At 33.4% G+C, this 26,672-nt stretch overlaps 2 protein-coding genes across 2 annotated transcripts in view; both read left to right on the top strand.

Annotated features, from left to right (window-relative positions):
- Positions 1 to 17,316, top strand: part of LOC114327371 (centrosome-associated protein 350-like) — a 53,824-nt gene extending 36,508 nt beyond the window's left edge. Inside the window, exons 9-12 of the mRNA XM_050657213.1 lie at positions 5,597 to 8,811; positions 11,135 to 11,232; positions 11,287 to 11,609; positions 12,175 to 17,316. Of these exons, the coding sequence (XP_050513170.1) occupies positions 5,597 to 8,811; positions 11,135 to 11,232; positions 11,287 to 11,609; positions 12,175 to 12,532 (3,994 nt within the window). The 3' untranslated portion in view covers positions 12,533 to 17,316. The remainder of the gene's footprint in view (positions 1 to 5,596; positions 8,812 to 11,134; positions 11,233 to 11,286; positions 11,610 to 12,174) is intronic.
- Positions 17,317 to 20,333: 3,017 nt separating this feature from the next.
- Positions 20,334 to 26,268, top strand: LOC114327370 (uncharacterized). Its single transcript, XM_028275964.2, has 3 exons — positions 20,334 to 20,537; positions 21,771 to 22,119; positions 26,065 to 26,268. The coding sequence occupies exons 1-3, from the start codon at positions 20,468 to 20,470 to the stop codon at positions 26,252 to 26,254; spliced, it is 609 nt and encodes a 202-aa protein (XP_028131765.2). The 5' UTR covers positions 20,334 to 20,467; the 3' UTR covers positions 26,255 to 26,268.
- The last annotated feature ends 404 nt before the right edge of the window (positions 26,269 to 26,672 follow it).

Here is a 26,672-nt window from a genome sequence, read left to right as displayed (position 1 = left end):
TTTAGGCGTGTCGTACAGTGTTCATTCCGTGAAAAATTTTATCGTTATTATCTTAATTAGCTTTAATTGACAATATTATTGTCGTTGGCGGTTCTCTAATTATTTTGTTACGGACTTATTTACACTTAACTTGACGCCGACTCGCTGGAGATGCTCAGGGGCGTATCGAGTAGGGCTATAGTTTTAAAAGTTTTTCTGGAAGATTTATTCTTAGCAACTCATCTAAATTTGTATAATATGAGTTGATATTATGATATGAAGGTATGATACAAATATCTGAAAGATTTATTTTTAGCAACTTAGTAAGATGTTTGATAGAGCCATTTTTAGGCTCGTTTACGTTTTCAACGTATTTAAAAAAAATCATTAAACAGTCATTTTAATCATACCGAAAACATTTTATTAAAGAAGACTCATTTTTGGCTTATAAACAATTTGAATAACTTTGTTAATATTGACTGTAGACTAAAACTGCTTTGAGATATGAAAAATTGGTATTTTTACACGAATTTTCAAAAAAAACTTTTTGCCTAGGTTAATTACAGTCAAAGTTATCCACTTTTTTTATTTAATTCACAACTACTTTGTTCATAACAATAAGCAACCTAACTAGCGCCATTTTGAAGTTAAAGGTATATAGTTTATGTGTAAAAGTTTGAGTAAACTTTGATCGTCAACAGAGTGGTTAATCAAGCTTTAAAAATGACGTCCTAACGAAATCGATTCGTGGTCGGTGGAGGGGAAATATTAAAATCCGTGCACTCAAAAAATGAAATTGATTCTTCAAATATATGCTGCGATTAATATCTCCGGAGGTTGTTGATGGATTTTGATCATAATTTTTTAAATTTGCATGTACTCGTAGTCCTTTAGAAAACTTTATGTATACAGTAAAACCTCCGTTAACCGAAATAATTGGGGGAGAGGCAGTTCCGGATAACCAGAATTTCGGTTAAAAATTACATTGTTTTTTGTATTTTTCTTGTATCAAATGACATAGAATGGTCAAAGTTGGCAAACGCATTGTTGTATATTATTAAGTTGCATTATTTAGTTGTGTATTAAAGTAATGTTTACGATGTTTACAAATTAACATCGAATTGTTTCCATTTTGCGATAAAAATTTACTTTTTGACAACATTATTGAAACTGTCAGCCGTTTCGGTTAAACGATGTTTCGGTTAAAAAGGTTTCGGATAACGGAGGTTTTACTGTACATACCCCTACCAAACATTACCCCTTATTACTCAGGGATATGAAAAATCGATTACGACCGATTCTAAGACCTACCGAATATATACATATATAATTTTATAAAAATCAGTCAAGCAGTCTCGGAGCAGTATGGCAACTAACACTGCGACAGGAGAATTTTATAGATGTAAATATATAGATGACTATTAAAAAATAGTGGTTGGGGATAGAAGAGTGAGAATTAAGGGTTGTATGTATTTTTTAATGCTACATAATAAAAAATTAAGATAGACAATTTTGTCCAAAAAAATAAAAAAAAATCTCAGGGGGCAACGCCCCTTACAACTTTTATGGGTATGAAAAATAGGTTAAAACCTATTCTTAGTCCTACAGGATATATGTGTAAAATTTCATAAAAATCGGTCAAGCCGTTTCGGAGGAGTATGGTAACTAGCACTGTTACAGGAGAATTTTATGTATGTACACAGAAGTAACTGTGGATTATATAATAAAAATGGCTAACTTTGACTGTAATTAACCTACGCAAAAAGTTTTTTTTTGAAAATTCGTGTAAAAATACTAGCTTTTAAAATCCCAAAGTAGATTTACTCTACAGTCAATATTAACAAAGCTATTCAAATTGTTTAGAAGCCAAAAATGATTCTACTTTGGTAAAATGTTTTCGGAATGATAAAAATGACTTTTTATTGATTTTTTTAAACATTTTGACAATATAAGTATTCTTCTTTCAAGAGGTTTCCACAGAATTGCTGTGCAACAATAACATTGCAAAAAAAGCTCTTTGGTATAAACAAATTGAATAAAATTTAAACTAATCGCCGAATAATCTTGAAATTTTTAGGGCATTATATACCTATACTGGTTGACTCAACTTTTCGTGCAATATCAAAGTCTTAAGTTCATTTTCGCAAAAGTTATAGCAAATTTTTTATTTTCAAAATTTCAGTCTTTTCTTGCAATTAGCGAAGCAACAAATGATCGGACAAAAATTCAAAAACTGACATTTTACACCTTTGCTCATCTACTAAAAGATGAATACTCTAAATAAGATATTTAATAGCCCTATTTTTACCTGTAGCGATTTAAACGAAAAAACTGCCATTTTTGACCCTTATTTGTTAATAACTAAAATTCTCGTCCGAACTGTGACGGGCATTTTTGTATTTATAATGTATTAGGTATATAGTATCCAAAAAACCCATTTGCAACCTGGCTGCTCGACAAAAATCTTATTTCTCTGGACTATCTTCATTTATTATGGTGCCGAGGTAGTTGTAGTTCCTCACTCTTTTCACTGGGTTTAGTTGACTTAGAGTTGTCCTGTTACGCTTCTTTTCATGAGCATTTTTCAGTGCGTCACAAATGATAGAAAAAAAAGAATGTGTGTGTACTTTGTACGCACGTAAGAAGTTATACTTCTATTATATGATTATATGATTATAAACGAAATTAATATACTTTTTATTTATATTTTATTTAAATATTAAATCAATTTATACTTACTACTTCTCAAACATTTTTATTAAAACAGTGCCAAAAATTAAAATAATAAAAAAATAAAACACACACAAACACATTAAAAATGCCACAAATGATTTCTGAACATTAATTGTCGGAAAATTTTTTAGCTAAATACGTATTTTCTGAAAATAAAATTATATAATAAATATACTTACAATCATAAAATGTATAAAAAAAAATAAAAAAATAAAAGTTTCTATTGGGATTCGAACCAACTTACCACGCAGCTGGTATTTGCGTTGTATTGGGATTCACTCGCATTAAAACTTCGCCACAGAGACAGCTTGTCATAATGTGCAAAGATCGTCTAACTAAACAGATTAACCTTTTGACATTTTTAACTTATGTAAATCAAATTATTTTGATTTTGAATTGAAATGATTTAGAATTGAAAAAATACAACAAAACATAGAGTAAGAAAACAATATATTAGGTGAATATTGATAGAAATTTTGATGGTAATCAAATTATGTAAATAAAAGTATTACATACTACTTATGTATTTTGGTAGGTTCAAGGTAGGTATCGGAGCCCGTATAACGACTAATAAATTTCGCAATCACTTGCGTCGTGCAAAGTGGCTATGCTCAAATATCGTAACAAAATTTGATCAACTATTTATAAAACACTTACCAGTGAAAGATTCTTTAGCTTTGAATAAGCGAGATCTGCGGCACTCATACTAGTCACAGTTTGATGAGCTTTCACATTGGCATGCAACAATCATCTCTTCTATGTAAATAAGTCCAAAAATATAATATGAAAACTATTTAAAAAGGCAGTATAACCATTAACTAACTTTTTGTTTGTTGTTTCTCTTCCTACAAATTTTAAAACGCAACAAGCATACATTATAACCAAACCACAGTCCCACAGCTGTGCCACAGCTGCCATATTGGATAATTTTTGTCATGTCATTTGAACATCCAATCAGAACAAAGTTATAATGCGCATGCGCCCGGTCGCTAGGTTTTACCATATAAAATTTCACCGTCATTACGCCCGTAAAGAAGTATAACTTCAAAAAGGTAAGTCCGTGATAATACACATTTATGACATTTATTCTAACATGAGATTTTAGTTAAATCTGACAGTTGTCACATTTTATTTGCAATTTGGCATAAAAGCAAATCAATTGTGTTTATTGCATTTATAAAATGGTATTTTCTTTGAATTGTATAGTCTTATAAATTGTACAGATTATATTCGTAGATATATTATATAATTAGTAAATAATCTTTTTTCGATTATAGCGCCATCTATTGACAACTAAAATAAATGTTATAAATGTCACCGACGAAACGTAATCACGGACGTGCGTTTTTTTCTGTCACATACAATTTAATGCGTTAGAAAGAAATCGAAAAACTGTGACGCACTGAAAGATCCTCATGAGAAAAAGCATATCTGTTCGATTCTGTATGCTCCCATTCACTATCTTATTTTTCTACTTTTCTTAATTTCTAGGTTCTTTTACAATTGATCTTATATTTTTTAAAAGGCTTATTAAAATATATCTTTAAGTGCTGCTAAAATTATTCAGACTTGTTACAGTCACCATTAAGCATCTAGGTATTTTTATAATCACTCTTACGTTTTTTAAAATAACATTTATATAATCTAGGTAGTTTTAAATCTACTAATATGTTTCTAGCTAATTTTAAAATAAGTCATACGACTCTATACTATTAAAATCATTTTCGCATCAATGGGCAACTCCAATGGGCAGTCACAAGTGTTTAGGTGTCACAATTTATTTGTTGGCGTTCTCACATTTTATTCTTTCTTTTTTTTAGTCACTGCTTCATTATTTTCTTGTGTATTACGTTTTTTACGTATATCCCCTACTTAACTACTTTTCTGCTTCTCTCCCTTGGGGTTTTCTTGTTTATTTACGTTGTTTTTGATTCTTTTCATTGCTTCTGTTATTCTTTCTCTCCCTTGTTTACTTCTTTATTTTTTCTTCAATTCTTTTGCTTTTAACTGTTCTTTGTCTTTTTTCACTTGATTCCTTTCTTCGGATGTACTCTTGCCCGTGTTTTAAACCTTTTGACCTTTTAACGAATTCTTAATTTATTTGTTTGTTTTTTTTTTAATTATTTTAACGTTATTTAACATATATTATCGTTTTTTATATACACTTTTACGTTTATATACACTTATATGCAAGCTTTATACATGGCTCTTATTATATTATTTTCATTTTATCAATGTATTCTGTTTTGCCTGTTCTGGTTTTTGTTCTTCTTTGTTGTTCCTGTTATTCGCAGCTTTAGAATCAGGTGAAAAGTTTTCCAATAAAAAATAAAGTTTTTAATATTGTTCTGAACCTGTTTCTTTGTGGCATCTTATACAATTTACTATTTTATTGGGAAATAAGCCACAATGTAATTTAAAAATGAAAATTTGTAAAAATAAAGTTTTTAGTTTGCTACGCTTTTACTCCTATTGACAAATAATAATATACTAGGCGAACCCTCCCGTAAAGTCAATTAGTCCCGTTCATGGCGCCGACTGTTGTCCACAAAGACTCTGCCGTTTTAAAAATAACTCCTTAATTATGTGTAGTAGTTAAGGTTGTTATTATGAGATTTAGAAATGATGATTAAAAACAAACTGCCTAATATTAGATATCCTGTTGGAAGAATGCCAAAAGTTTGTTTTCTGCCGAGGAAATTTCCTATACGGAGGAAATAGATGTTTTAAAATTAGCCAGCGTTCGTGTTCTAGTCGTGTTATTAGTTTTATGACAACTACATTTGTCGCAACATGTAAATAATACATGAATTACACACCCAAGGTATTCAAATTTTATATTCACTTCATATTTGCCAGATTTCTAACTCGTCGTTTGTTTCAGGACGCTTTTGATGCGAGAAGAAGCGCTCAAAAAGCGTAGGAAGGCCGCGGAAGAGCTGCTGCAATGGCACAAAAAGCTGCTGGAAGAAGAAAAGAGGATAGCGGTCTTAGAATCAACGGCGAGTGCTATTATTTCGCAAAAACCTAGTAGCTCCAAATCTCAGGAGAAATTCAACTTCAAGGGCAAGCAGCTCAACCAATTATGGCTCAACTTGACGGGCAACGAAGGCAAGAAGTTCACCGATGACAAAATCTACCCGATGTCACAGTTAGACCTGGAGCATTTCTGCAAAAGTGCCCGCGGGTATTCCCTCAGGACGAAATCTTTGTTCAAAAAGACTAGCGATAACTTAAGTGAGAGTGAAAACATTCCAACACAACCAACTACTGAAAGAGAGTATTTGTCCGACTTTGAAAAGGAATCTGTACCAGAAGTCGATGTCGTTGACCAAAGCATCGATATATTGATCAACAACTTCAACCAGATCCAAGACGACATTTCGACCCTTAACATCATTCACAGCAGGAAATCTGATGAAAGCCTGGCAGAAGATACTGGCAGCAACAAATTTGACAAGACTGATTCAGAAGCGGGAACGTCGGTCATAGAAACGAACAGAACGAGGTCTGTGACTTCACCGAAGAAATTATTAACTGCTTCAGTTGAGGCAGTCGAAGAAAATGTTCCTAGTTTGGAAAAATCCAGAGAAAGCACTTCAGAAAAAATTACGTCGTTAGAAAAGGATACAGAGATGATTCCTTCGTTAGAAGAACTTAATTTGGATGAAGACAGCAGCCGCAGTGTCTTGGAAGAGACCTCAAAGTTAAAACCTTCCTCCATTCTATCGGAGCAATTAAAAACTGATCTATCTAAACATTCAGCTAATGAAAAGGAACAAGTAACGACGAAATCGGATATGACAAAGCTCTCTTCAGCTCCTGATGAACATCTAACCAGATCAGTAGAACTGATGAACTTAGCAAACAAAGAAGCTGTTGAACAACAAATTTCTATAGTTGCCAAAGATGAAGACGTTAGTGATATTGACGTTCCACTTGGAGCAGATTCTAAAGAAACTCTAAATGAATCTCAAGAGATCCTCGAGTTGCTCGGAGAATCGGAAGTGAAGACAGTCCCCAAAGATTCCTCGGCAAAAGTTCAGTTGAAGGACAGTGTGACCGAATCGGAAGAAATATTGTCCAAATTGAGCCAAATGATCAACGAAACAGAAGATATCAACGATCAAGTGATCAAAAGTGTTGAAATTTCTGAAATTTCTATAAGAGCAGTTGAAGATTTAGGGCCAGGAAATGAAGAGGTGATGTCACATTCTTCGGAAGTTAAGTCCGTGATAGATGAAGATCAGTCCATATCACAAATAAGTACTTCCAAATCTGAAGAAAATATTAAATATCAATTGTCAACTTCTGCGACAGAAGGAAATAAAGAAATTAAAAGTTCTGTTAAAAGTAATGATTCCGAACATGAAGAAGATAGCGCTGAATCAAAAGTTTCAAGATTATCTGACGTCATTGTATCGAAAACTCAAGAAGATAATATTAAATCACAATCGTCGGCTTCTGCAGAAGATGTTATATCTGCGACAGAAGAAAATGAAGAAATCACAAGTTCCAAAGTTGAAGAAGACATCATTGAATCAAAAGCAAATAGATCTTTTGAAGATATTGCATCAAAAACCGCAGAAGATAACACTGAAGTTTCTTCAGCTCTCGTTAGATCCAAATCCGAAGATAAATCTGATCAGCAGTTGAAAGAAACTGTAGAATTCAAAAAGCCCAGCATCGAGGAATATATCTCCAAAACCAAATCAACAATATCTTCAGATCAATCAAGAGCAGCTTCAGACTTAAACTCCCAAACCGAAGACGATACAAAACTGACAGGATCTCCCATACAGTCAAACAGCAGCTTATCCAAGTCTATAGAAGATGGCTTGAGTCAGTCTTTGAAAAAATTGATCGAGATCAGCAAATCAGATATACCAGTGGTCGAAGACAGCGGTAGTTTGTCGAAAGTATCTGCAAATGATGTGCTCCAAGATATATCGGCCCTCGAAGACTTCATTAAGAGTGAGCTGGAGCGTACTGAAAGCGAAGTGAGCGGAATGGAACGTCCTAAAGACGAAGAGAGGGAACTGGAACGTGCTAAAAGCGAAGCGAGTGAATTGGAACGAGCTGAGTTAGAAGCAAGCGAACAGGAACATGCTGAAGCCCAAACGAACGAAATAGAACCAAATGAAAACAAAATAAACGTATTGGAACGAATCGAAAGTGTGGTGAGCGAGGTAGAACCAGCTAGAAGCGAAGAAAAGATCGATTTGGGACTTGCTGAAATCGAAGTCAGCGATTTGGAAGGAACCAAATCAGAAGTGAGCGATTTGGAACATGCTAAAACTGAAGTGAGCGATTTGAAAGATGCTGAAAGCGAATTGATCGATTTGGAGCCTGCTAAGTCCGAAATGAGCGCTTTGGAACGTGCTAAAAACGTTTCTGTCGAGGAAATTGTGAACGGAACTTTTGAAAATTTAGTTGATGAAGTAGAAGACAACGATTACAAATCACTAGATGACGCGATAGGAGATGAAAGTGATGATAGCAAAGTAGCACTTTCTGACAAATCGAACGAATCCTTTATAGTTAACGATATTAGTGATGAACTATCTCAAAACCAAGAAGATCCTATAGAAGAATCTGAAAAACTATCTAAGGAGTTAGAAGCAAAAGAAGTTACCGAAAAAAGTGATAAAGACTGTTCAATTACCGAAGATTTTGAAGAGGAAACTAGCTCTAAGAGTTCCCGCGTAATTTCAAATCTTAGCTACGGTCTCATAGGAAAAGCTCGGTCGGAATCAGATTCTTCTGTTGCTACCAGCAAGGAAGAAGTTTGTTACGAAGAGAAAGAACACGATTCTTTATCGTCTGTAACAGGAGGATCTTCTAGTGACTTATCGGAACTTGTAGTGTTGGCGAAAGATCAAAAAGCGATGAAGAATAAAAAGAACATTCAAGACTTGAGTGTGAAATCGAAGAGTGAAAGTGATGGGGAGAGTTCTTCGCCTAGAATGAATGTGAAGAAACGGGTGTCTGAGATCTTAGCCGATGCCAGCTTGTCTAGGAGAGACAAAAGTCACAGATTGCAAGATTTGTATGTGACTACGTATGATCTGATTAGTCCTGCCAACTCTCCAGAAAGAGGTGAGAAATTTTTATATCAATTTTGTCTATTTCTATCATTATTATAATTATTTACCATAAAAAATCGTCCATGTATCCACTGATGCCCATTTGAGTGTATTCTACTCTTCTCTTCTTTTCTAGAAAGACATTTTTTGATCAATAATGCGGTATTTCTTGACATTCCATGAATTTTCCAGTTCTGTATTCCACAAATGCCTTCGCCAATCTACTGCCACTAATAGTCTAAGAGCTAGAGCCGAAAAATCATCGTCATAAGTAATATGGAGTTTGGCATGTGAAATGTGTCTATTGTATATTGATTATTATGACCCCTTTCAGGCTGACACCTCAGTGGATACAGGAAGTAGCAATAAGGGAGGGAAGGGGAAAGTTAGTGTAGTCTTTAAAGGTTTTCACCTATTTTGTTAAACCTCCATCGATTTGCATGAAAATTGGTTACTAGTTAGAGCATACCCCAAGAAATAAAAATGATTTGGTGTCAACTTGTACTTTTACCCTGGAGGTGGATACCACCCCTTCTCGGGGGTGAAAACGATTTTATTAAAAATAACCCCACAAATCGATAGAGGACAAATTATAAGTAAAATTTGTTATACCGTGTTATTAAAATAAATCAATACTTTTTGAGTTATTAAAGATCAAAGATTTGTCTGTTTAAGAGCACATGCGTGAATTTACGGCTGATAAAAAGAACATATTAATTAATTGTAAAATATTATTTTTATATTATTTCGATATTATAAATTTAGCAAAAGTGTATTCGAATATGTCAAATGTACCCATTATTGGACACCCCAGTTTCTGGACATATTCAGGTTATATTGATAGAAAAAATTCAATTAAATATCGAAGTAATATAAAAATAATATTTGACTAACATACAATTAATTAATATGTTCTTTTTATCATCCGTAACTTCACGCATATGCTCTTAAATAGACAAATCTTTGATCTTTAATAGCTCAAAAAGTATTGATTTATTTTAATAACATGATATAACAAATTTTACGTAAAATTTGTCCCTCTATCGATTTGTGGCGTTATTTTTAACAAAATTGTTTTCACCCGCGGGAAGGGGTGGTATTCACCACCAGAGTAAAAGTGCAAGTTGGCACCAAATCAGTTTTATTTCTTGAGGTATGCTCTAACTAGTCACAAATTTTAATGCAAATGGATGGATGTTTAACAAAATAGGAAAGCTACAGCCCGAAAGAGTTCAGCTGAGCTGCATCCAAACCATTCTCTGAGATTTCTCAGCCAGGACATTTTTCTCCTACCTATGCTGCGCCTTCCTTGAATCTTTCCCTGCATAATTAATTTTAGGAGTTCATATCTGTCACCACGTGTTATATGACCCAAGTATTGAAGTTTTCTTATTTTGATGGAATCCAGTATCTCCCTGCTGTTCTGTATTCTCCTTAGTACTTCTTCATTGGTTATTCTGTCTGTCCAGGAGATTATCAGCATTCTTTGATACTTCCACATCTCAAATGCTTCCAATCTATTGAGGCATTGTTTATTGAGAGTCCATGTCTCCACACCATACAAAAGAACAGAAAATACATAACATTTTAGTTTTCGCTTTCTAAGATTTAAGCTGAGGTCTCTACTACATAATATTTGTTTCATATTAGTGAATGCACTTCTAGCCTTTTCTATTCTAATTCGGATTTCTTTGGTGTAATCGTTTGTTTCACTAATGTTTATCCCTAAATAGTTATAATTATGTACTCGTTCTATCGTCTTATTATTTACGTGTAGATTTATGTTTCTAATATTTTTCTTTGATATAACCATGAATTTCGTTTTCTTTATGTTTAGTGACAGACCAAATTTTTCACTCGTTGCAACAACCTTATCTAAAATTCCTTGTAGATCTGTAATAGTAATCTGTAATATCATCAGCTCTGATTAAATTAAATATTTAAAAAAATCTATAATGTGACCATAAATGTGTGGGTCGGCACTGCAGACCCTGCCGACCCTGACCAGCCGCCACTGTTAGTACATATTCTTAATGACACATATATTTTTGTCATCTATTCCTATATTTTTTAGCATCTGCATTAATTTTATATGATGTACCTTATCGAATGCATTTTCGAAGTCCACGAAGAATGCAAATACATATTTTCTGTGACCAAGGCATTTTGTAATAGGCTATTTAGAATAAAAAATGCGTCCCTAGTTTCCATAGCATTTCTAAAACCAAATTAGACATCTTCGAGATCTTCTTCGCATTTGCGTCTAATTCTATCGTGAAAGCTAATTAATTGATATTCATATTCTACATGACTATATAAATATTAAATATTTTTAGCTCCATCTAGTCCAGTAGAAGAGAACAAACTGGTCACAAGCATATTCGTCAGCGAAGCTGAAGAAATCTTACGAAAACAGTTGGCAGTGGAGGAAGAGGTAAGTAACCAACCTACCAGAGATTACTTTTCCAGTAACAGCATCCTTTTCCAGATGAAGGCTATAACGGAGCAACTGCAGAAGGAGCAACTGCCTGTGATGTACATCAGGGAAATCCCCAACAAACCCCCACCTCCGTACACACCGCCCACGTCTCTAACGCAACCTTCTGTACCGACGATTATTCCTACAGCTGAAGAAATCGAAGAAATTACAATGTATTCGGCGAAAATCCTACACAAGGCCTATTTGTCGAAGAATTTGGTTAATGTGAACATCTCTAATAACACGTTGAGTCTGATTTCAAAGAATATCTCGAAGGATTGCTATAAATTCGTTTTCGATTTGTGTAAAGATATCGCAAGGAAGCATTACAGGTAAGCTATAACTTTGTTCTGAAGCTATTTCCTTGTGGTATTTTTATTATTAACTATTTATATGGGAAATAAGCCACAATTAAATTGAAAAAAAAAATAATTTTATTAACGTTTCGACGCCCAAATACAAAATACTACTAAAATAAACAAAAATGTTGTTGCTAAGTAAAATATTCTTCTAATAATTTATTTCGAGAACGACTCGAGAAAAGGCGATAAACTACTAATTATGGCGTTTTAAAAGCTGAGAACCTTTCTGTTATAGTTTTTAAGAAGTTGACATAAAGAGCGTGGCCAATCTGGCAATTTGTGTTTCCCTGAAAAAACCATTAATTTTATACAATCTGGTTTTGTATTTTAGGAACGAAAACACATGTGAATTTAACATGAGACGTATTCTTTCGTTTTGAGAAAAGTTAATATTTAAAATTAGCAATTAAAAAAATAATAAATGAAGCGTGTCGCTATAGTGCGCTCCGTGAGCTGTACTTAGTTTTGTTAGTATAAAACTAGTCGTTGAAATTTTGAAAGTACCTTTTCTACATTTGTTGTCACTTTGTTTCAGCCAATTCGAAGAAGATCATTCGCCGTCTTGGTTGCGCGTTCCCAAGAAAGCAGACTTTTCGCCTGTCAAACCGTTCGATACGGAAAGCCTAAAGCTTCACATGATCCAACAGCTCAAGGAGATTTTCGGCTACCAGAAACCGCCCAAGACGGAAACCGTCAACATCAAATGGAACCGGAAGAAAAGCGACCACGTCTACGACATTTTGGTGTTGGAGTGTCAACAAGAAGAAGCCCAATTCACGAACTACCAAAAGGACGAGTTGTTGGTGAAGGATCAAATTACGAACGAAATATTTGACAGTTTATTGAATGATACCGCTAGTGTTTTAGCTAGATTGTTGTTAAAGAGAAATTAAGTGGTGAGATTTCCGGATATTGTGTAAAACATGGCAACGCTGTACACCGTGAGGTTAACGGAAATTGTGCGAAAAGCGGCAAAACTGCACACCTAGAGGAGTATTTAGAGAGCTATGATATTTTCACCCACACTATGAAGTATCTGTGACTGATAATAATCTATTATAAATGATCCAGTTTTATGGAAACATATTTTGTCTAAAAAACTATTAAGAATTGTTAAAAGCGTCTTCAAAATTGCCTTATCTGCTAACAGTTCTCAATTCTTTTAAATTTGTTACTTTTAATACTGAATTAGTCAAGGTAATATTTTGTTCAGTTCATTTTGGCGTTTTTTGCTTCAATCCTTTAAACAAAACAGCTTGAAATGATGAATCAATGATTTAAATTAACTAAAGTTAGGTATTACTGAACCTGGAGTTGTATAATATGCATAATAGAAGAAAATATAAAAACGGTGAAATAGGAATTTCTAGATCAATATTATTTCACATCTATACTATACTCCAAATCTAGATTTCACGTCTACATTTATCCTTTCAGATTCCAAACCATATTTCACATACATAGAGTCTCAACCATATTTTACATATACTCACTTCGATAGCTATCTGAGAATTTGTGCTTGACGTTTATATTTCACACATTTTTTTCACATTTTTCATATCTATGTTTAACATCTACGTGTCACGTCCAAATATCTACTTAACATCTACAAAATATTGAAATAAACGGCATTATATGTATTTCACGTATATTTCACATCTATATTTCTTAACATTCCTTTTATTTTGTATGTTTTGTTTCGACCATTTGGCAAGCAAAGATTGAAATGATACAGTAAATGATTTATTTGACATTTTTACATTAAATGAAGAAATGAAACGGAAGAAGAAAATAACATGATATAATGCAGGAATATACACGAATTAATAACGTAACTATACAGTGATGAGCGCGCTAATAACCGGCAAAATAACGCAAAAGATGGAAAACGTAATACATTGCGAAACAAAAAGAGATGAAACTATTGGAGGTGGAAATTATCGGTATAAACATATAAATTAACATTACATTACATACTTTCCCACCTTTAGACGTATCAGAGGAGTATGACAACTGTCACAGTGACAGTACACAGACGTCTACAGGGGGGAAATTATGTAATGTAATGTTAATTATTTATACGTTTATAACGATAATTTCCACCTCCACTAGTTTCATCTCTTTTTGTTTCACAATGTATTATGTTTTTCATCTTTTACGTTATTTTGCCGGTTATTAGCTCGTTCATCACTATATAAACAACTAAATGCTAAGTTGAAAATTATGTGGTCGGCGGACAAAAGTAGATAACGATGGCTTAGTGTGAAAACCTCATATCTCATTTTACAGAAAACTTTACATGAGTGACTTTAAACTGAATTTATGCATACTCTAACCCAAAATATATATGAAAAATGTATGTGTAATGATCTAAACATACTCAGAATCAAAAATATGTAAAGATAGTTTTTTTGTTTTAAGTTAGAGTATGCAGAAATTCAGTTTAAAGTCTCACTTGTAAAATTTTCGGTGAAATGAGATATGAGGTTTTCACACTAAGCTATCGATAAGTCCATTCTTGAAAAACAATTTAAATTGTTAAAAACACCCAAGAAAAAAATTATCTACTGCTGAAATCCTCTTCTTCTTCAGCTTGTTTGTAAAATAACTTGTTATATGTGTAGTTCAATATCCAACAGTGAACTTTTTCATAATCAAAATTTTAACTTTAATTAATTAATTTTAGCTTTAAAACTCAAAAAATGAATTGTATGCTTTTGTCCACCGACCCCACAATTGTAGATATAAGTCACCAAACGGCAACAAACACCAGAGAAAAAGAACATTTTATCTCTATAATTGGATATATTTACGTTATATTTGTTCTATAATCCTGTGGCTCTCATATTTCACATCTACACTTCAAATATAGATTTCATGTTTAGTTCTTGACTGCGTTTCACAACACACTTTCAGGTTAGAAATTTGAGAAGTCTTAATTAGAAATTTCATACTTCAATTTGACGATGTGCTGTAAAATATGGATAAGAAATGTGAGTGTGAAATTTGGAAGGGAGTATAGATGTAAAATATGAGATAAGGTGAAAGAGATGAAGATAGCAGGGTGCAATGCAGTAGCATGCATGAACCAATCGCATAACTGTTCAGAAAACTAAATGTAAAGTTGACAATTTTATTGTAGATAGGAGTGACACAAAAGTCAACGAAACACAAGAAATACCAGAAGAGAAGAATATTTCATCTCTGTAATATAATAAAACACGTTATATTTGTTGTACAATCATTTGGAACTTATATTTCACATCTACATTTCAAATTTAGATTTCACATCCGTATTTCACATCCACAGTTCATGACCGTATTTCACAACACAACTTCAAGTTGTGGGAAATTTGCTAAGTCTTAATTGTAAATTTCATAGTTCATATTGAAGGCGTGCTGTAAAATATTAATAAGAAATGTAAATGTGAAATTTGGAAGGGAATATAGATGTAAAATATGCGATGAAGTGAAAGAGATGAAGACAGCAGGGTGCAATGCATGAACCAATCACATAACTGTTCAGACAATTAAATGTAAAGTTGAGAATTGTAGGTAGAAGTGACACAAAAGTCGACGAAACACAAGAAACGCCAGAAGAGAAGAATGTTTCATCTCTATAATAGGATAAAACACTTTATATTTATTGCGCTAATATTCCACGTCCTTATTTCACATCTACACTTTAAATCTGGGTTTGACATCTACATTTCACATCCACAGTTCTTGGACATATTATACAGCACACTTTCAAGTTGTGTGAAATTTGCAAAGGATTAATCGCAAAATTTGAGGAAGTGCTGTGAAATATGGATCAGAAATGTGGATGTGAAATCCAGATTTGAAGTGTAGATGTGAAATATTGACGTGAAATATAGAAGTGGAACAAACTGAAGTGTGAACTTTGCAGATAGTCTTATTAGATTATATTTGTAAGATTCTATGAATTTCTAGTTTTCATCTGTGTGAAATAATTTTAGCAAGCATCAAAAATTTAACTTTAAAGGAATTGAAAACTTCGTTGGCAGGCAAAAACCTTTCATTCAGAATGTTTTTAAAACGTTCTGGACTTGTGTTATTTATTTTTTACACTTATTCGTTTAATGTAAATATTAAGGGAGGGTAAAAATCTCAAATCAAAGTGTGAATGAGGTATAAAATTAAAGAGAGATAGAGATGGATGATATTTTGTAAACCACCTCAGAGCCTTTATAGGTTTTAAAATGCCTTTATTTCGTTCTGTCAACCTTTAGTTCACGAAATTAACTATTTTTTATATGCACTTGACATTTCTTGATGTGTTGTGTAAAATACTCACAAGATAATCAGTAGAACCAAGCTTAAAAAGCCGTAACTAACTGATGAGAGGATTAATTATGTAAATAGACATTTTGCTACAAAATTAAATACAATGGAACCCCGATAAGTCGGCCCCCGATAACCCGGAAGTCCGGCTAACCCGGACCGATTTTCATCAGACAAGCATTTCAACAATAATAATGTAATATAATATTTGAGACAATGGGTATTTGTGTAATTTTAACTATACGATAGTAAAAATGACTCATGGCAGACGGCGGCAGAACAACGTCCATTGACTCGGATTATAGGAAACAACAGGCACCTGTTATTCCTTTATTTATTTCAAACTGTCTTAGCATTGTTTAAAAAAGACTAAAAGACTATTTAAAGAATTATTTTTTAAACAATGGTCTTAGTCTCCACTGTTCTTAAATAACATAACATCGTTCCGATTGTGACCGTATTGTGTGTAGTACAGTCGTATTTCAATTATAGCGGAGTTTATCTGTAAGTATACCGTATTTTATTAATTTTTACCATATACTCCAGCTAACCCGGATTTTAGATAACTCGGATCGGCCGTGGTCCCGATTAATAAGAGTTATCCAGGTTCCACTGTATATTAAATCTAGTGAGCAAAGGCAAGTTTTTTTAGGACAATACATACAAGTTTTCCCATACAGAAGTAAAAAATTGCTTTGTGATTTATGTACTAGATCTGATTTTGCCTAATGATTCATAGAAAATACCAATAAAATTGCCGAGGCAACTCATCAAGGTCATACTATGTGCTCAAAATCAATATAACCTCAAAAGAGGAGGCACGTCATGCATCTAACTTCAGAAAATGAGTTTGTGTTTCATCTCTGTCTCTATCTCTATAGGTGTATTCGCGGAGTAAATCCTGAACTTACTCAGAGGGAAAACTTCCTGCGCATTAGCTGTTCACAGGGAAAAATTCGACCTTATCGAATGCCCAATTTTGTATTGTGCAGGCGTTCTCCCTCTGTGTAAGTTCAGGATTTGCTCCGAGAATAGACCTTATAAATATCATTCTAAGTAGCGTAGTAATAAAGAAAAAGTAATACTTCGTTAACTTTATGAAATCATATACAATTTTTACAGATTTACAATTTCAGTAACAAATAGCTAAACACAAACTGTACAACTAAGAAGTCATTTTTTATTGTTAGAAACATTTTCAAATATTTTTTTATGAAATATTTAATACATGTACATATTTTACTGAGGTTCTAACACATTTTACGATGTTATTATTTTGTATTTTTATAAGTGTTTTGTTGTCGTAAGTTATTGTATTGTTTTAAGTATTATTTGAACTGTTTTACAGAACTGAATAAAGTCTATAAATTATTGTAGTGTTTTTCTTTTTTTTTTCTGTAGTTCTTTTATTTACTCTATTGTACTGTTCTTTTTTTGTTTCATCAATCTGGATGTGGATCCTAACCTTCTTAAGAATTTCTCTCCAGTCGTCCCTATCTATCACCTTCCTCCTCCCAGCGCTTATTCCCATATTTCTCATGTCTTTAATGTCTTCATCGATGTTATCAAGGAACCTTGTTATGGGCCTTCCTCTTCTTGTCTGACTCATAGGTCTCTTCTCTGTAGCCTCTAACGAAGCCGTTCCTGTACTATTCAAGGTTCATGTTATATTTAGAAGCGCTTGTCTTTGTCGGGTACTTATAGAAGTCGCACAAGATTATAAAGCCGTCTTTTTCCAGCAAAGTACTGAACCGTAAGTAACTGGGTCGTATCTCTGATGTTTGTAACAAATTCGCGGATACATCTTCTATGCATACAATCATTTCCCTTTGTAAGTGTCCCGTGAATGGGTTAATGATCAGATTACCATTCATGGGTCCATCAAGAAGCGTTTTTCTAGCTGGTCAGTTTATTCCATCCGCCTTACATTCCCTACCCACCTCAGGCCTACTATTCAGGTGAGGTTAACATTTAACAAAAAAAAAAAAGGCTATTTGGGACCCTACAGCCCAATAATACACCATCAATCCCTCAAAATCCCTCGATTTATTAATTAGCAATAAATTATATATTTTAAATAAATGGAATAATAAAAGAAAATATCCAGAGTTTTTTTGTACAAAAATGATCTTATATTACTTTAAAATGAACAAAGTAGTAGTACCTACATCGCGTCTTGTTAAATTAATAAATTACTAGAAAAATTATTTATGATTATAAAAATCAATAGAGCTCTTTACCATATATTAATATTATCCGTGAATCCTTCTTTTAAGAAATAGTGAATTAATTTATTCCTCTTCTAAAATTGCTAAGTGCAAATATTTGTCAAATGTTCGTAATAACATATACCAGGTGGTCTATAATTTGTGAATCAGACTTCTCCACGACTATTACTGAATGTATACGACAATATTCAATTGAATATCTATTCAATAAATGAGAAAATAAAATTATAGAACAGAATGGATAAAAACCGACTAAGTAAACAAATATTAAACTAACAAGAATAAGTCTTAGACGCCCCTTGAAAAGCTGAAGCAAAGGTTGATACCGAAACAGGCAATAAATATAACAGGAAACCCAGGAGCAAAAAAACATACAATTGGTAAATTAAATGTAGACTAAATGTGTTCATATTCAAGTGCCATCTCTATGACAGAGGTCGGCTATTCGGACTTTAGAGACCGCTGCTCTGAAAAGTTCATTTGATATACATCCGTACAAAAGTCTCCAGGTTGCGCTGCCATGATATTCTACTTCTCGCTTTGATTCTTTTTCCGTGTCTATTCAGAAGTGCACCAGTCAGATTTTGTTTTATTAGTCCTGCCATTTCTTTAACTTTCTTCGTTTCTTCTATAGATTAAACATCTTATCTTTTTTGAAGGTTGTTACAGTTTATAAAATATGCAATTTATGTTGGAAGCATTCTCTTACGTTAGGTTCTTTAAGCTTGATTGTGTCTATTGTAGGAATTCTTTGATGTCTGTTGATGTTTTGAAGTGTGAATGTAATCCTGGTGATAAGTGGAAAGTGATCTGAGGCCACTGCTCCGGGATATGCTGTCACGGCTTTAAACAACATTACGGTATCTTTCATTCATCGTAATGTAGTCCATTTGGTTCCTAACTAATTACTCTGATTCTTCTTCAACCTGTGTTCGTCCACTGCTGAACATAAGCCTCTTCCATTTGAATCCATCGATTTCTACTCTTGGAAATTCTCATCCACTGCTTGCCTGCGACTTGTTTGATATCATCTGCCCACCTCTTCTGCGGTCTGCCTAGTCCTTTGATTACTCTGATTATCTGCTGGCAATCGTCATATATACAGTCGTCTGTTAACTTGTGTGTGAAAATGTGTTTGTAGTAGTCAAGTTCTTGGCAAAATTGTAATAAAAGGTTCCCTCTGGTTGCGATTGTCTAGACCATAGTTTCCTACCCATTTTTCACTTTGCCCCTTTACAATCTTTGTATTGAGATCGCCTAGGACTATCGTGATTTCTCTAGTTTGCGCTATTTTCAGTGCCTCCCGGCAAAGACTTCGTAGGCATTCGCCATAGAAGCATATACTTGTACCAAGTTAAGTTTGGCGTGAGATATAACTAATTTCAATCTTCTTCCACGTCACTACAGCCCAAATTGAGCCTTGCCTCCTTTATTTTTTGCCACCACCCTTGTTTGAGGCTGCTCTTCTGCATACACGGACTCCTAAAAGTGTGTCTTCCCAGCGCTTTCTTGGCTTTCCAACCGGTCTCTTTCCCTGCAGTCTAGCGTTCAGTGCTCTTTTTGGTAGCCTATCCTCTCCCATTCTTATCAAATGTACGGCCCATTGCAATCTTTGTATTCTAACAAAGTCTGACAGGGGTGTTTCCTTATAAAGTTGATAAAACTCGTTGTTGTATCAACTTCTGAAGATTCCGTTTTTCCTCACAAGTCCTAGTATTCTCTTCAATACTTTCCTTTTTATTTTAAATAAAACTAATTTTAATATCCTTACTTTTTATGAGATGGGGAAAAGCCTTCCACTGCTCTAATAGATACTGGCAGTAATAGACTAAATGTAGACGTCATTAAATAAAGATGTGTCTTAATTATTCCTTAAGTAAGCACTGAAAAAACATTTGAACGTTCATATTTCCAAAACTCAACAGTGCAGTAGATTCAGAATTATTACCCTTGGCAATTGGCTATCCAGTTTTAGGTATTATATGACGAACTTGCCCAATCTTTTAGTAATTTTCACTAAAAACAAACATCGTGTGTCACCCTATAAAGAATAAACAAATTCAATTATTTATCAACTCAATCATGTACTATGAAAATAAAAACCAGTAAGAATAAAACTGTTAACAATAACAACGAATTATGCAAATGAAATTATACGCAACTTGTGTGCTTCTATTAGCACCTTCACCGAGGAAATTTTGTATAATTAAGAATTACAAGAATGCACTTGACTATAAATACCAACAATTGTTGTATAAAAGCGTCAAAACCTTGAAAAAATATTCAGTAGTCAAGATGAAGGTATTTTGCATTTTTCTGAGTGTTTTGTTATTAGCTTCTGCATATAAGCTTAAAGGATCTGCAGGTAAGAATTGTTTATTTGGTTTACTATGATTTGTCTCCTGTATTTTTGTTGCAAACAATTATTTATTATTATAATATAAAGAAAAAGCATAAAATTATCATGAGTCTACGTTGTACAATCAGGTCATTGATAGCAGAATCTCTCTGCAGGTACTGCTTTTCCTCCTTATGGATTACTGAACGCTTTTACGTTTCTTAGTCAAAAGTGAGAGATAGTTGATTGGCTCAAAGAGGCTCTTCCTTTTCTATTTTATTCTTTCGAAATTTTATCTTCAAGTAGTTTCCATTCCTCTCATTTTCTCGCTTTCTGTTTGATCTCTTCATCCAAGACCAATTCTTTTATGATCTCTTGTGACAGTTCTTCTCCAGCTATTATTCGGTCTTTCTCTACTTCTTCCATCTGGTTGGTATTCGAGTGCCTGTCTGGTTATATTATTTTGGTGTTTACTTTTGGTGTTTTGTTTACAGTTTTTGAAATGATAGCCCTAAAGTTGCTCCATATTACCTCATCTAGATTTATTTTCAGTCTTCCTATGAATACAATTTTTGTTTTTTTCTTGTTTAACAGCTTCGGAATTCCGGCCTTTGTTTCTGGCTAATTTCATTTTTATTTTGGCTCTGACTAACATGTGGTCTGATACCACATCTGCTTCGTGTAGGCTCCTAACATCTTAGCCAGCTTTTCCATTTTGACTGGACCACTACATGGTCGATTTGATTTCTGTATCTTCCTCTCGGAGACTTCCACGTTTGCTGTATCTTTTTGTGTTTAAACATAGTTCCATACCCATTATAATCTGGTATTGTTTACACAACTGCCTCAGTCGACTTCCACAATCAAGTCTTTCACATAATCCTTCCTTTTCCATAACTGATTTTTGTCCTGTATTATCATTCCCTACCTTGGCGTTGATGTCTCCAATTAGTATTTTTATATCTTTATTGTATCTCCTATTGACATTATCGTATTTTCCATGTGCTAATAAGTGTGCTATTTCTTGGATCTATTTTTGTATTATTATTCTTTCTCGGTCTTGTTTTCCTTTTGTTCCCACAAATTTCCGTTTTTATTTGCAAAGTCCGTCATCTCTTTTTTATCAGTGTAAATTTAATAGCTTATAACTCTTTGAATTATCAGGTAGGTACTAAAGATTTTATTCTAAAATAGTTGGTTCCTGCCTCTATTCTATTTCCTTATTTTATAACAATATAGACTGCATTTATCTTCTTTCAGATCCACCGGAATTTCACCATGTTCAAGCTCGTATGGCATTACGCCCTGGCTGTTACTATAGATTGATTTGTGACCATCCACCACCCGAATTTCACCCTCACGTTATACCACCTTTAGATGGAGCACGTAGTAAACCAAGACTGACAAGAGATACTGAACTAGGAATAGCTAGATTCAAAAGAATACCACCACCTAGCCCCTATCCTTGGTGCTACCACATTGTAGAATGTAACGACGAACTAAAGCAGAAGATAGATGAAATACCGAAAGACACAAATGCAGAAAATCATTCGCATTCACAAGATGAACAAGCCAAAAAGATAGATTTGGAAAAAAATTCACAAACAAGGTAAATAATTTATGTAGTTTCTGTTTTTTCTTCTCAATATTCGTCAATTGATGATCATTTATTAACACCTCTACACAGAATGTTGGTAAGGAATAATATATCTCATGACCATTCTCTTTGTCTTTATCCCTAAGCGGGCTCCCCTTTACCAACATGTCCAGCCTAAATGTCTCCCCAGGACTTCTTTGATCTTGCTCTTCTACTCCTTCTGGGAACTCGCAGAACCTTTACAATTTTTTTTATTAATGGCTTTGACATATCCAATTAGCCAGACTATTTGTTTTTTTTTTGTATGGTATTACAATAACAATTTTAAGTTAATATCTAAGCCTACTTATTACAGGGTGTTATAATATATAAATGGATACATTTTTCAGTTTTGTGTGATATTTTTACAATTTTTAATTTTATTATCTAAGCCTATTTAAAATTTAAATTTACAGGACGTTACATATTCGTAAAGACATTGTAACGTCTGCTTATTTTTTGGAAAAAGAATTTCGTTTAAATTGACAGGTAAAGGACAATTTAGATCAATTAACTTTTCATACATTACTTTAATATTTTGTCTATACTGTCCACACTCAAATATGAGGTGCTGTAGATCTCCCATTCCACCACAGGCGCAATATGGGTTATCACTGATACCTATGCTGTGTTTGTATGCTGGGGTTAGTGCGTGATTTGACCTCATTCTGTTTATTGTTTTTATAAATAACCTATTTTATTCGTGTTTAAACCATCTCTCATTGGGAATTAGTGGCTGGCAATTTCTAAAATTTATTCCCGTTGTACTTTGGTTATATACACGTTGCCAATTTTGTTTGCAATGGTTTTTACTGATATTATCTATATCGGTTACTGGTAGAAGTATGTTGTTTATGTTTCGTTTGGTTAAAGCTGCAGATTTAGCTAATTTGTCGACTTCTTCATTTCCAAATATTCCAGAATGTCCTCTAACCCAACAAATAATAATTGAACTGCCCGAGGAAGTAATATCATAACATAGACTCTTAATTTCTATCTCAATGTGGTTTAGATTTTTTGTCGATTGGATAGAAGTGAGTTTGTCCACAATACTTCTACAATCGGTGAAAATGATATAATTGTCCATACCAACAGAGGCTATATATTTTAACGCAAGTAATAATAACCTTTACAATTAAAAATATATTAAAAAATCCTTTACAAAAGGTATATTTCCTAAAAAGACCCTTTCGGGTTACATTACAGAACGTATTCTGAATGACAATTCCATCATCAGTTCTGATTACAAGGTATACGTGATTGAGCCACTAAAAATTGGGTGAAAACCCTTTAAAGGGTGTCCAGTGATTATTGGTACAGTAAATGGTGTACAGTGAGTATGAGCAACGTCCGAAAACTGTAGCGATTATAGAATGATAAGCCTTATGAGCCACACTATGAAAATATTTCTACGTATCATCCACAGTAGAATCACAGATAAATGTGAAGAAGACCAGGATGAAACGCAATTTGGCTTCAGAAATGGACTGGGAACCCGGGACGCACTCTTTGCACTAAATGTATTATTGCATAAATGCCGAGATTAAAGGAAAGACGTCTTTGATTTATTTATTGACTATGAAAAGGCCTTTGCGCCTTTGATTGAGTAGGTACAGCATCGCAAATTATTTAAAATATTAGAGGACAAAGGAGTTGATAGTCAAGATTTACGAATCATAGAAAAATTATACTGCCGTCAAACAGCGACAGCTTGCATAAATGGGAAATCAGCAGAAATATGTAAAATACAAAGAGGTGTCAGACAGGGTTGTATACTTTTCCCATTGTTATTCAATTTATATTCAGATAGAATATTTAAAGAAGCGCTGCATAATTTGGAATGGGGTGTAGTTAATGGAATTCTGATAAATATGTACAATCAGATATGCAGACGACACAGTTATTTAAGTGATTATATGAATGGATTAAAATGCCTCTTATATGCCATTCACACAGTGGGAAGAGAATTTGGCGTAAACATAAACTGTTTAAAAGCAAAATACATGGTATTTAGTCGTTTGGCTCATCAAGATTCACGGTTATATGTTGATGGTCATATAATTCAAAGAGTACCCAGTTTTAAATATCTTGGTTACCATAATACTGAACAACTAGATCCAGATAAAGAGATGAAATGTAGAGTTGAGATAGCCTGCACAACATTTTTAAATATGAGCTTATCCTTCTGTAATGATAACTTTCAACTTCAACTTCGAAAACGCATGATTAAATGTTACATTTGGTCAGTCCTCTTGTATGGTGTCGAAGCACGGACATTAAAAATATCCACCATTAATCGTTTAGAGGCCTTTGAAATTTGGCCTGCACAGACGTATACTGAAAATACCATAGACGGCTATGCTGACAAATGTGGTATGCCTTAAGAGAGCAAATGCTGCCCACGAGCTGCTTGATAACATTAAATATAGAAAGTTGGCCTATTTTGGACACAGTAAAAGGAGACCGATATAATCTTCTTCAACTTATTATGATGGGTAAAATCGAAGAACGCAGAAAAATTGGTAGAAAACAGGCCTCTTTGTTGAAGAATATCAGGGAGTGGACAGGAATAAAGAAAGCAGAACAACTATTCAGAATAGCTCGAGATAGAGACAGTTTCGCCATGTTAATCGCTAACGTCAAGGGGACTTGATAGAGCACGTTAAGAAGAAGAAGATAGTGATTATTATGTTACTTTGTTGTATATAATATTAGTAATGGAACTTTTACTTGATTTTACATCATGGCAATGCAGTACATATGTACTCCCAACTACGTAAGTTGCTAACCCTTAGGGAAACTTTTCTAAATGGACCCTAGATAGCAACTGATCTAAATGTTCATCCTTCTTCATTTCCTTGTTCTTCATTGTGTGTTTCATTGTTCTTCATTTCCTTGTGGAGTTTCTTTAAAATTTGTTTGTTTTTATACTTGCGATCTAATTTGTAATTTGTCATTATCTCATATGAAGCTCATTGATCGCCAAGATCAATAATATTGTTTTATTATTTTTAAAAATATGTTTGATTATTTAATTCATAGGAGATTCTGACTAATAGAAAGCTACAGAAATAAAAATTAAACTGATTATGTTTTGATGATTTTAACTTCCAATCGTATAGTAAGATATTTGATCACGTGTTTAATTCTGTCCAATCAGATTAAAATTATACTGAGAATTATCTACTGTAGAAAATTACTGATAGAATTTTTTAAGTAGATGGTTTCTGTTTAATGGCAACCAGTTTCCTAGTTTTGACAACTGTCATATTTAAGAAAATATCCATAATATACTACGTATTAAAAAATAATCTTACGAATATCACACGACAGTAAGAATAAATAAGAAAATAATGCTTCATTTTTACTCAAATTTGTTGTCATTGGGCAATAGCCACTCGAGCGCTGCGGGATCTCGTGTCTATTGCCAGACAACAAATTTTCGAAAAACTGTCGCATTATTTTCAATTTATTCTCACTCTCTTGTGATATTATACCCGATAATTTGTGATAATTTCCCGACTTCAAGTATATTACGTCAGATGCCCTTGGTTGCTATGAAAAAATACATTCAGTGACATTAATGACAATTCATGTTTTGAAAATGATAAAATTGATGACTTTCAACCGTCAAATATTTATAACCACTGTGTGTTTAATTGTACTAATTTGTACTTACATAAATAAATTACAATTAAATTTTGGTTTTGAACAGTTTTATTCATAATCGCAACAAATTGCACTCGATCTCTAAAATTAATATATAATTTTTGCCCTCGTGACACTTTGACATAATTTCACTCCCCTTCGGGTCGTGAAATTAAAACTGTCAAAGTGTCACTCGGGAAAAATTCAATAATTTTAGAGCTCTTGTGCAATTACTACTGAGTATATTTGTATTTCTTATTTGACTTTTAGTGAAAAACCTGAAAATAAGAACAGCAAAAGACAAACAGAAGAGGAACTAGAAGGATCAAGGGCCACAGCTGTGGCTGAAGCACAATCTGATGGTGGATATGCAAAAGCCTATGCATCCGCGTCCGCTAGAGCTATATCTCATCAAAATAAATATTGTTATTATTGTAAAATCATTGATAAATCTAATTAAATGTTTCAAAAACTTTTTTGATTATTACACATTTAGGTACATTATATCAACCACTATGTCTTATAAGTGGGATAATACGTAAGAATGCTGAAGGGAATGCTTTATTGTAAATTTTCTTCAAAGCCTAGGTACGTTTATTCTGATTTTTTAATAAATGTGCATTCTTGAAATTACGCAAATTTCTGAGCGTGCAAATAGAATCATGACACTTGCTGATTTGTTAAACTTGAAATCCTTTTTTGCTTTGTTTCATGCTTCCCTATATAGTCGTCTAGTACAGGGGTCGGCAACCTTTTGAGTCGGAACAGTCAAAAATTACAGTTTCCAAAATTTCAAAGTTTTTAAAGAGCCACAAATTTTTCTTGTCAACAATGAAATAGTACTCACATACATAAAGTTCTTTGATAAAAAAATTAAT

The sequence above is a fragment of the Diabrotica virgifera genome, chromosome 7, assembly GCF_917563875.1.
Source record: "Diabrotica virgifera virgifera chromosome 7, PGI_DIABVI_V3a".
NCBI classification, from domain to species: Eukaryota; Metazoa; Arthropoda; class Insecta; order Coleoptera; family Chrysomelidae; genus Diabrotica; species Diabrotica virgifera.
The sequence above is the reverse complement of the archived record's forward strand: the minus strand, read 5'-3'. Positions and strand labels throughout refer to the sequence as shown.